Source organism: Hydractinia symbiolongicarpus, chromosome 15 (assembly GCF_029227915.1).
Source record: "Hydractinia symbiolongicarpus strain clone_291-10 chromosome 15, HSymV2.1, whole genome shotgun sequence".
NCBI classification, from domain to species: Eukaryota; Metazoa; Cnidaria; class Hydrozoa; order Anthoathecata; family Hydractiniidae; genus Hydractinia; species Hydractinia symbiolongicarpus.
Window position 1 is genome coordinate 10,911,449 of NC_079889.1, and position 11,412 is coordinate 10,922,860.

The following is an 11,412-nucleotide window of genomic DNA, read 5'->3' on the forward strand; positions in this document are numbered from 1 at the left end:
AACTATTTTATCTTTTTAGCCATCATAATTTCATGACTTTGTTAACAACTTACTAAAATATTTTATTGAACTAAAACTAACTTAATTTCAACGTTTAAAAAATATTTGCGCCACTCTAATATTCACGCCTCTCTAGTAAGCCCATCTTTCTTTCAAGATTAAAACGCTAATAGTGCAGCGGGAACTATAGAGTATATACAGTATGATAATAAAATTAATACTTTTCGATTTGAAAAATCTCTAAAAACAGCAAAAAAGTTGACATAAATTGTTATAAATTGCTTTAAAACATAACAACAACAACAACAAAAAACAAGAACAAGTGAAATTTAAGGATAGGCGATTTCATGTATATATCGAAATTATAAGAAAATTCCTCATAAATTTTACAAAAATTAAAGGAACATATAAAGGGAAGATTTTTTCTTAAACATTTCTATACTAAACTCCATGCGTTTGCATAAATATAAGAAATTAGGCGCAATACATATTCTGCAGCTAGACAGCTTTTGTTGAATAATTTCAACAGCTAAGAAAACAACACCTGTATTGTCTGCAAATCTCAGAGAAATTAAGGGCTACCAGTTTATAAGAAGAAGAAAAAACAAAGTCACAAAAACTTTTTTTGAAAATTTAATCGGAAAATTGTGAAAATTTAGACCTGTAAATTTAATGCCCTTAATGTAGTCATCAAATTCACTGCAATCCTTTCAAACGAACTCAAAACATATCAACTTCCTACTGGAAAAAACTCAAATCTACTCCAAAGCTTTTAAAATTTTTTTTGCTAAATGTTGTTTCATCTGACAAAATAACCTAAACAACAGGTTTAGGTTTTAGCTCTTTAAATTTGCTGAAAGGTTTAGTCAAGGGTGTCAAAAGTTTACGCTTCAATAGTTGTATAAAGTTACACTTTTTGACCATATATAATAGCTTCAAAATATCACTCCTCTTCCTCAGAAAACAATGTTGTCACAAATTTGCCAGAAAAACTAGGCAAAAATTAATTATATCTTAGTTTTGTGTCACTCAACCGAAATTCACTTGTGTTTTTTTAACATTTTTTCCAGAATATTTTTGGTGCCAGGTTTTTTTTCAGTTTTTTCAGGTTTTGTGGCAAACAGAACATAACAAAAAGAACCCAAAAAATCTTAAACTGCCAAAATACGTTAAATGATATGATAAACTTCATAACAAAAGCATGACAAGAAACGTACTACTTTTAGTTTAAATGAAACTAAAAAGAAAAATCAAATTAATTTCAGATAAAAATAATTTGAATCCTAATGCTTACTTCATAAAAGAAATCACAAAATACATCAGCAAAGTTTGTTTGGAGACCTACGTTGTGTAGGACTACAAAACTTCTGTTTTTAACAGTAACACAACAAATTCCAATTTTCTTTTTATGTCTAAAAACACCACTGGACTGTTTAATCTTCTACACGTTTATAAATCCACGACAATTCTTCCCGAAAAATAGATCTATAATGCTTCTTGTTTACTTTTATATCGTGAATTTACTTTTGGTTTGAGAGCCAGTTTTGCTAGCCGTATCCATATGTTTCTAAAAAACAAAAATGAGGTAAAACACTAGTTGAAACAAGACTGTCCACAGACTCAAAAACTGTGGCATTTTAAAATTAGAATACAACAACGTTCAAATTGACTTGCATATATTATTTTGTAAAGATACCCTGTACTATGACAGATATTTCTATGAAGAAAGATTTATTCAACCTCTAAACTGCATAGCAGAAAAATGTTTGGTTCATACATTCTACTGCTGCTTTGTATTCAGATAATTAACAGAAAAACTTGACTGCAAAAATACCTAGAGAATAAAACCGCGATTGGAAACAAATAAAACAGCATAAGTGAGACCAAGCTTAAAGATGAGGGATTGCCGGTTATATCTGGCTAGCACGAAAATAGCAAAATGTTACAAATAGCTTAAATTGCATCTATCTAGCAGGAATTGGTAAGCGTTATGAAATACCATATTTCCTCTGATAAGAAAGTAAAGTCTCAAAAACGTAAAAAATATACCATATTTATGATCAGAAGGTGAATTTAAATAATATATGTCAGATTGGGCATTAGGAAGAGGGGCCTTTAAAAATTTGTTAAAATGAAGCTTTTTTAGTTTCTAACAAATGCGACATGTTGATGTTTAATAAAAATTTGCCATTACTCTTTTGGGGATGACAGTATTTGTTATGCATGGAGCAGGTTAATCATGGAGCAACGATGTGTAAAGTTTTTAAGATAAAACTTACCATGTCAACACTTGAGAAAAAATTGCACTGTTTTTATCAATACACACATTCTTGAACATTTTGTCGCATAGCAAATGTTGCTGTGTCTCCGCCTTCTGCAACATGTCCCGGGAAAATTTGTTCCTCGTATCCACATATCAAGCAACAAATATTTTGCAAAAGCATTTGAGGCATAGTGTAATTAACCAATGAAAATGCAAGAAACTGTAAACATTGCCTTTCTTGAGAAGTCACATATCAAGTGAAAGAAAGAGATAGAAGAAAAAGCAAAATCCTGGTGAAAATAAAGAGCTTTCTGATGAGGACAGGACAATTTTAATCGAGTTTTATGAAACAAATCCTGTGTTATGGGATACTGATGTATACTACAAAAATAAAAACAGAAAAGAGAGCATGAAGCAAGATCTGGTTAGTAAAGCCAATACAATTTCTCTGCTTATTCCTGCTGCCATAGCTTAATCGTACTTTAACTTAAAAAAAGCATTTAAGAAATTATTCAAAGTTTTTGATAAGACAATTCTGCAACAAATAAGAAGTGGCGTCACAAGAAACATTTTCATGCTCATGCTATTTCTCTATGTTGGCATGTCATTAGCGTAGTGAAAAGAATTCCGTTCTCATCATTATTTACAATATAATTTGCCTACATTTTAACCAAATTTTGTAAAATCAATGTGTTTATTAAATTGATAAGGTGGAGGTCCTTTGTTTCTCTCTTATGTAATGTTGTGGAAATTTAATTTTTGGCAGACTACTTTCCAGGCATTTTGGGACACCTAATTCTGTCCACATTCACTTATGTAAACTTTGCTGGAAACACCTAACTTTTTATCAGTTAGTTAAATAATGCTTTTAAACACTTATCTGATCTTTTTTTAAAAAAAAGATTTATAACAGCAAAGAAAAAAAAAGAAAAAATAGTTACAAAGATGAGATTCGAACACATGCGTTTTAATACAAGCTCACGAGCTTGTAAGAAAATATAAAATGGCTGTTGGTAGTGAGTTTTGTTATAAGATAAAAAAACTTGTAGACAGCAAATTCAAGAGAGATATAAAAACAAAGCTAGGTTTTAAATACTTAATTAAAATTTAGGAACTTACTTCATATACAATTGGAAATTTTGGAGGTAATGTCAGTCGTTCTTTAAACTGTCTTCTACAAAAGTAAAAAAATATCATTATACTTCACATTACTATGTGAGATATAACAAAGATTTGTTACTAAATCGAAGTATTAGTTATCCCGTAGGGGTCGTTTCTATTTATATAAAAAAGTGTTAAGAAACTGTTTTACAACTGTGGCCACATGGACACACATGCTGTACAACAAAGCCACACAAGAGATGTTCCCTACCAACGGTTGCAGTACAATTTCAAGTGTTGTGCAACAACTTATAGGTTTACATCAGGCCCTGGAAATTTGGCGGAAACGATGGGTTTTGTTTTCGCGAATAAATGAAGACAGTTAACAATAACGATAAATGGTTTCCCTAGGACAACTTTTTAAAAAATAATAATTTTACTCACACCCCTATTTCTCAAAGAGCAAGAATTTTCAACGATTTAAAAGTTTCGCGTTTCTTATAGTATTGACGGGTCTGCCATTATGAATTGGTATACACAAAAATAATTGTTATTGTTGTTATCGTATCGTTTCCACAAAGTCTACTTCGCAAAAATGAAAAAAACGTTTTGATTGTTTCCATCAGCTTTAAATCACAGTAACGATGGATCGTTTGGCCGGATGCCACAAATTTCCAGGCCTGTACATTGTTAAGTTTTTACACTGTCCTTTTTGATCTGACATTTAAAAAAGTCTGTTGCCGAAATGTAATGTACCAATGTAAAAAAACACTGATTAAAAAACATTACCTACCCTATTTTTAATACTGATTCTTGTCTATCTGCAAAACCAGTCCACACAGCCAATTTATCACCTTTTGGTCTAATATTCACAACAGCACCATTAACTTGGTCCGAATCCTCACCAAATGATTCACCAATTAGACACAATAGCTGTAATAACATAACAAATTAGGGAGTTGACACACTGAATAGTAGTAATGATAAAATTAAGCAAACACTGATAAAATGGTGCAGCAAAAAATTCTCAGATTTTGTATTTTTACATGCCATATATGACAGTATTTCCTATGACAAAGTGATGAACTACTAAAAAAATATGTATATAAAATTAATTATTTTCTAAAAAAATGATTCACTCATTCATGTGAAGTTTTGCAGACTTGCTTCATCCGTGCTCTGTCGGCGTTCACCTCTGCATTAATTAAGAACCACATGACTGGATTTCTTGTGTAAGACCTGGTTACCAACGTCGAAAGGGCCAGGCAAAAGAGATTGGTGTCTACATAGTTCTTTTAACTAAGTCAGGAGTCGGTGAATTAGCTAGGATGATCAGGTTGGCTATGAATAGGCTTACTCGTGGATTAAAAGGACCAGGATTATTCAATAATTCTGAAATCTGAAAGCGGAGGGTGTCCGACCAAAAAGGAAATCTATCGGATGTTTTGTCCGACGAAAGTTCGAAACTAGCTACGGACATGTCCAGTCTCCTCAATAAATTTAATTAGTCAGTTTTCTGTCGTTGAAATCTTTTAGTATGTACGTTGGATATATTGGAGCAAGCTTATTACAAGTCTTGCTAATCAGATTATAAAGGATGGTGCTATTCCGAGTGAGTGGCAGTCGAGTGTAATAGTGAATTGTTTCAAGGGCAAGGGTGATGCATTAGAAAGAGGTAACTATAGAGGTTTAAAGTTGGTTGATCAAGTAATGAAAGTTATTAAAAGAGTGATTGATAAGTTACTTAGAGAAAGAATTGATATAGATAAGATGCAATTTGGTTTTGTTCCAGGGCGTGGCACTACAGATGCAATATTTTTACTCAGACAGCTTCAGGAAAAGTATTTAGAAAAGAGAAAGAATCTCTATTTTGCCTTTGTAGATTTAGAGAAAGCTTTTGATAGAGTGCCACGTAAAGTTATTTGGTGGGATATGAGAAAATTAGGTGTGGATGAGTGGCTAGTTACGATGGTACAGTCTATGTATAGCAATGCTAGAAGTTCTGCCAGGATTAACGATTCCCGAGTGTAAATGTTGGTGTACATCAGGGTTCTGTACTTAGTCCTTTGTTGTTTGTTCTAGTCTAAAAAGCCCTCTCGATGGAGTTCAGAACAGGTTGTCCATGGGAGTTATTGTATGCAGATGATTTGGTTCTCATAGCAGAGTCGATGGAAGAATTTGTTGAAAAATTTGAGAAGTGGAAGAAAGGACTAGAAGAGAAAGGGCTAAAGGTAAACACAGCAAAGTCTAAAGTCATGATTAGTAGCATTGCAGCCAAGTGTGACCTTGTAGTTGGAAAGTGGCCTTGTGGAGTTTGCAGGAAAGGGGTTGGTAGTAACTCAATTTTTTGTCAGACTTGCAAGCATTGGGTACATTAGAAGTGCATTAGTATTGGTGGAAAGTTAAGAGCTGACATACAGTTTGTATGCAAGCGTTGCAAAGGTGAGATTATAGAGAATGAAGTATTTCCAGCTTCAATGATGTACAACAGTGGCTCATTAGAATTAGTCGAGAACTTCTGTTACTTAGGTGATATGTTGGGAAGTGAAGGGGGTGTTGGAAGAAGTGTTACTTGCAGGATAGGTTCTGCTTTGAAAAAGTTTAGAGATTTACTTCCTTTGTTGACTAGTCAAATGAGGTAAAAGGTAGGTTGTATGAGGCCTGTGTAAGAAGTGATATGTTGTACGGTAGTGAGACATGGGCAGTAAAGCAGGAAGATCTTGACTGTTTAGAAAGGAATATGAGAATGGTTAGGTGGATTTGTAACGCCAGTCTGAGAGACAGAAAGGGTTCAGATGAGCTAAGAAGCAGGCCAAGTATCCGTAGAATTAAAGAAGTTATCCAGATTAAAAGATTGAATTGGCCTGGGCACTTGGAAAGAATGGAGGAGGATAATTGGGTAAGAAAGTGTAGAGACTTCATAGTTCCTGGGGCAAAGCCCAGAGGCAGACGAGAAAGACTTGGCAGGAGGTTATAAGGACAAACTTGATACAAAGGAAGTTGAGTTTAGATCTAACACAGTATAGATCAGATTGGAAGAGGGTCATTAATATACCCCGTCCAACCCATGCTAGCATGGAAAACGGACGTTAAGCCGAGAATGATGATGATGATGATGTAGTTCCGACCATACATTCTTAATAAAATTATTCTTATTTCACCGACAGACCATCTGTAAACTACTATCGACTTTGTCCGTAGAACAACTATATAATTTTTATTTGGAGTCGCCTTATTCACAAAATATGTAGCAGTTGTACATTGGTCTGAAACAAAATTTGGTTTCCTGCCAAAAGCACTGAAATTTCCAGACCTGTTAACTACACTTTTAAGAAAATATCCTGACATTAAATAAAGAGACTTACAACTTCTAACCATAACCTGTCTAATTCGGATGTACGTTGTGATTTACTAAGATTAACAAGCCATCTTCCACCAAAACGATTACCTTCATCCTCCCACATAGGTTCGATACCATCCTGCAGTAAAACAAAATCAATTTTAAGTTTTCGCCTGGCTAAAATCTTATGAAATTGCCTGAACTTAGAGTTTCCAACAATAAGTTTAGGTTGTAACAATAAGTTTAGGTTTTATAAATTTCTTACTTAATTACCACAATGTAACAAATTATTTTTTAAACATCAAATTGAAAAATAAAAATAAAAATGGGTTGCTTTATTGTGTTTAAAACTTCGGCATTATATAAAAAGTTTTCTAATTGACTTATCCTAAAACAATTTCAGGGTTGTCTTGACCAGTTGTTGGAATGCATTATAATGATACTAAAATGCCATCTTGACTTAGAAAACAGACAAATAAATTATATTATTTTATAATCATTATATAATTTTAATGTGGTATAAACAATTTCTTACAAAACAAAAAATTAGCTTCACTGCAGCATAAACATTCGAAAAAACATAAAATACATAAAATTCATAGCTGCGTGAGATTTTTTAACATGCAGAAAAGATAGATAGATGTACATATTTTGCATGGCTAGCCTCACAAATATTGAGGGATATACCCTGTCATTATTTCAGAGGGTCATGGCTTAGATGGAGAGTCCTAGAGTATTTAATGCTCATTTTGAGCTACTCAGAACCGATTAGAGTCCGTGCTATGGTAACTTTCACTCACCCATATTATATCGCCGTCAAGGAAATCGAACCCTATTTCACACACAAAGTGCAAGAGTTATATAACGTTACACTTCAGGTTAGTACACACCAGGTTATTATAGTCCGATGCAATGTTCGTTTCCAAGTTGGTGCATCACACCAATACTGCTATTTAAAGTTTCATTTCAAGTTTTAGACAACATTAAAAAAATAGATACCTTGAATAATGAATAATCACAGCCTAGTCCAAGTTTACTAGGTAACTGAATATGATTATATATACTCCAAAAATCTTCTACAGAGTCAAACTTTGTAATCAATCTAAGATTTGCAGCCCAGGTTTTTGTTTTATCGTTTTTAAAGAACCACAAGGCCCATTTATTCTGTAGAGGATGTTTTGTCATTAGCTCCTTCGTCAATTTCACCTCCTGAAATAAAATAAACAATGCTTGTTATCTTGTTATAAAGTGTGCATGAATTTTTCCGATCATTGCTCGCAACACTGGCTCACAACATTGACAGACATCAGCATTATCATCATTCTTGGCTTAACGCCCAATAACAAGTTGTACTTAAATCCGTTATCCATGCTATAGAGGATTAAAGGAGAACTATATATTGATTGATAACAAGTTGTACTTAAATTTCTATTCATAACTTGTGAATATGAACTGTGTGAATCTTTTGTATTTTCAAGCCATGGTACCATCGTTACCGCCATGCACTGTTATGAGGATTTTCAGTTTAATCACTAACTAGTGTGAGTGGGTGTCATAAACAATGACCGAAACAAAGCAAAAAACAAACACCATCTTGGATTTTTTTTGTATTATACATTTTCATATGCTTTGGTAATTTTCTTGGTAATTATTTTTCCATGATGTTCTCCCAGAATTTAACTAGTCCTCTTTTTACCGATCGAACCTTGTGACTCTGAGAAGACGAGGGATGAGTATCTGACTTAGTTTTGCAATTAGATATGACACTACCTAGGGGCCTTCGAAAACTTTTTTGGGAGGTTAGCAAGGGGGGGGGGGGGAGTCTGAAGTTTGAATAAAAAATCCGCTAAGGATTGAGAAATTTCAAAATTTGTTCGTGGCCTGAAAATTCTTGGTCGCTCCAAACATGATTGCTTCTTGTCATCAATTCCGATAACTTCTACAAAACACACCCCTGAGCCTTCCAAGATTTATCCGAATGTGTTTATTTCACGGACAGAAATCTGGTAAAAGAGAGGGGGGTCTGAAGAGGTGGTCTGAATAGGGGGGTCTGAATCTTAGCGGCGATATCCCGCTAACGGGGCCCACAATTTTTTTTCGAAGGCCCCCTAACATATTTTAGAGCATGGCCTGAGTTAAATGAACCAAAAAGGTATAGTGCTTGTTCAAATAGTGTGAGCATTAAGTAAGAAAACAATTTAAATAAAAGACAGTCTGGGAAAGATACAGATATGGAAACAGTTTCTGCATAATGAAACTTTGAAAAGGAGAAATAGTTTTTGAATTCGGAAACCAGATTTTATATATGTTGATTTTTTTGTAAAACAGAAATTGTTTCTGACTTTGGAAACTATTTTTTTGTTTGGCTTGGGGATTGGGGTAAGATATCTTTAATACGGGGTAAATTTGATAAGGTAACCAGGGGTAAGAGAACCCTGAAGTGCACCTCTGTTTTATATAATATTTTTAAGTTTATTGGTAGGGCTTTTCTATTAGTCAAAAGATTTTAAGATGTAGAAGATGGAAAACGGAAATTGGTTTCAATATTCAGAAAACTTTTCCTATTTTTACACAAAAAAGGTTTTGTAAATAAGGAAACTGTTTCTCAACAGGGAAACTGTTTCTGTATCTGTACATTCTCCTGAACTGAAAGAAGAGAGAAAATCAATCCAACCTGTTCGTTTGTCTCAGTTTGATCTTCTATTTTTAAAGTCTGTTGGGCTACTACTGTCTCCCCCATACTTAACAATATTTTCTTTCTCCAAGATTTATAGCCACAGTTTTTTAACTTACAATTACTGAACACGTGTTACAAAAAAAACTTGTTTTTTTTTAGTAAAAATTACAAAACTTTTGTGAAAAATTTTGATTTCACAGTTAGTTTTTAAATATTCCTTGCAATCTTTTATGGATTAATCACACAAAGTTGTAACCTTATATAGTGATAAAGGTACTCTGTTGTAATGTTTGGACTTTCACTTTGAATCTGAAATAAAAACACGACACCGTTGACTTTACTTCGCCTCGCTGCTTTCTCCTTTCAAAATTTCGATGAGTCATGCGCATGCGCTTTCGACGCTCACACGGCAACCGGTAAACGCTGTTGTCTTTCCCGCGCGCTTCTCGCCTTCTTCCCAAAGAGAATTTGTTGGATATTTGTCTCCCGCCCGTATTACTCTCGAAAATCTATCATTTTCCTTGAAGATTGGAAGTTATGATTATCATAAAAAGTGTTGACTTACTTAATCAAAAATCTAATGTTACCATATTCAATATCGCCCCTGGGGCTGATACTTGGCACGGAGGACGGCTTAGTAGATTATTGAGCAGCCCAAAGGCAAATAGCCTTGGGGAGACAAGGCTTGAGAATTGCGTTTCATAAATCAGCTTGTCTTCAAAACCACATCCAAAAAACGAAAGAAGGAGGGAAGGAGATTGCCAAAAGTGCAGAATCACAACGAAAAATTTATTACCAAAATAATTTTATTGTAGCGTTCGTCTCCTCCAGTGATGAAAGTCGTGGGTTCAAGACACCTACCATAATGTAAATGGTAAGTTTTTGCTTATCGTTCAGCGTATTACAGACAATGATCTGGCAACTTCTATCCCAGGACAAGTTGTCTCTTTTTGAATATCAGAATATTGAATTTCGTCAGACCTATCAATAAGCGCAGCGCTGATGATGGAAAAAAAGCCCTGGGAACGAGGTTGGATGATCTGGTTAAATAGCTTAATCAAGCATTTTCTTAAATAGTTACGGCTATAAAATATCGGCCAAATTCATACCTAGGACCTGTGTTCGTTTTTTGGTAAAAAAAGAAAAAGAAAGCTCTGGGAACCTTCTGTCAACCTTCACCCCCTAATCCTAATGATTTATATATCTTCCCTGTGAGATCGCCGTGTACGGTGTATCAGTGATAAGGTTAGTATTAAGGGGACAGAACTTTCAGAAAAATATAGAAAAAACGAAACGAAATAAAAAAGCACTTTAAATGTACTTATTTTGCGTATTTTTAACCTCGTTGCCATGGTCTTTGCAATGCAAATTGACCATGGCCGTGCTTCAAGCTTTGGAATGCAACTAGCTACTAAAAAAGTTTCTTTTTATTTTGACTGCTGACTTTTCGGGTAGTTAAGATCCAAGATGGGTAGCGCAGATAGAGCTTGAAGGAAATAATAACCAAGTTCAGGTCTTGAACCCATTCTCGACCCCAGATCTCTTTGAGATAAACTTTCGAGGGGGTCAAGAATGGTCTTGAACCTTCGCTCTTCTTGATAATTTGTCAGTACTGAATATACTTCCTTCAAATATTGCCAAATTAAAACATTGCACCAGTTAAAAAAAGTAAAATACGAAGGAAAAAGTCACTTATTCTTTTTGAAAATCTTTATGTTTTCCTAGCTAATGCTAACGTTTTGTGGGGAGGGTCTCAAGATTTGTGCCTACCAGCGCAAGTGCTCAGACCTTTGCGTAGTATGAAACTCCGTAACATCTTTGGAAACAGGATTGCTGTCTTTTAATGTCATCCTCGCGCCAAGGATTTTTAACTGGTGTCTCAACCACTGTCGCTTATTTGATAACGAGGTTGAACCTAATGCCAATGAGGCGATAAAATATCCTTGCTTTAAGTGATTCAAGAATTTTTTTAAAGGAGAATTATTTTTTTTCTCCGACCAAGTTACTGCAAAAACCATGGAGGGAAAACGA

General features: G+C 34.3%; 1 protein-coding gene across 1 annotated transcript; it reads right to left on the bottom strand.

Annotated features, from left to right (window-relative positions):
* Positions 1-203: 203 nt before the first annotated feature.
* Positions 204-9,754, bottom strand: LOC130628597 (eukaryotic translation initiation factor 4E-1A-like). The gene is made up of 6 exons (XM_057441568.1): positions 9,379-9,754; positions 7,704-7,913; positions 6,730-6,843; positions 4,158-4,297; positions 3,383-3,437; positions 204-1,567 (listed from the first exon to the last, which is right to left on the bottom strand). Exons 1-6 carry the CDS (start codon positions 9,442-9,444, stop codon positions 1,508-1,510), a joined length of 645 nt encoding a protein of 214 aa, XP_057297551.1. The 5' UTR covers positions 9,445-9,754; the 3' UTR covers positions 204-1,507.
* Positions 9,755-11,412: the final 1,658 nt, after the last annotated feature.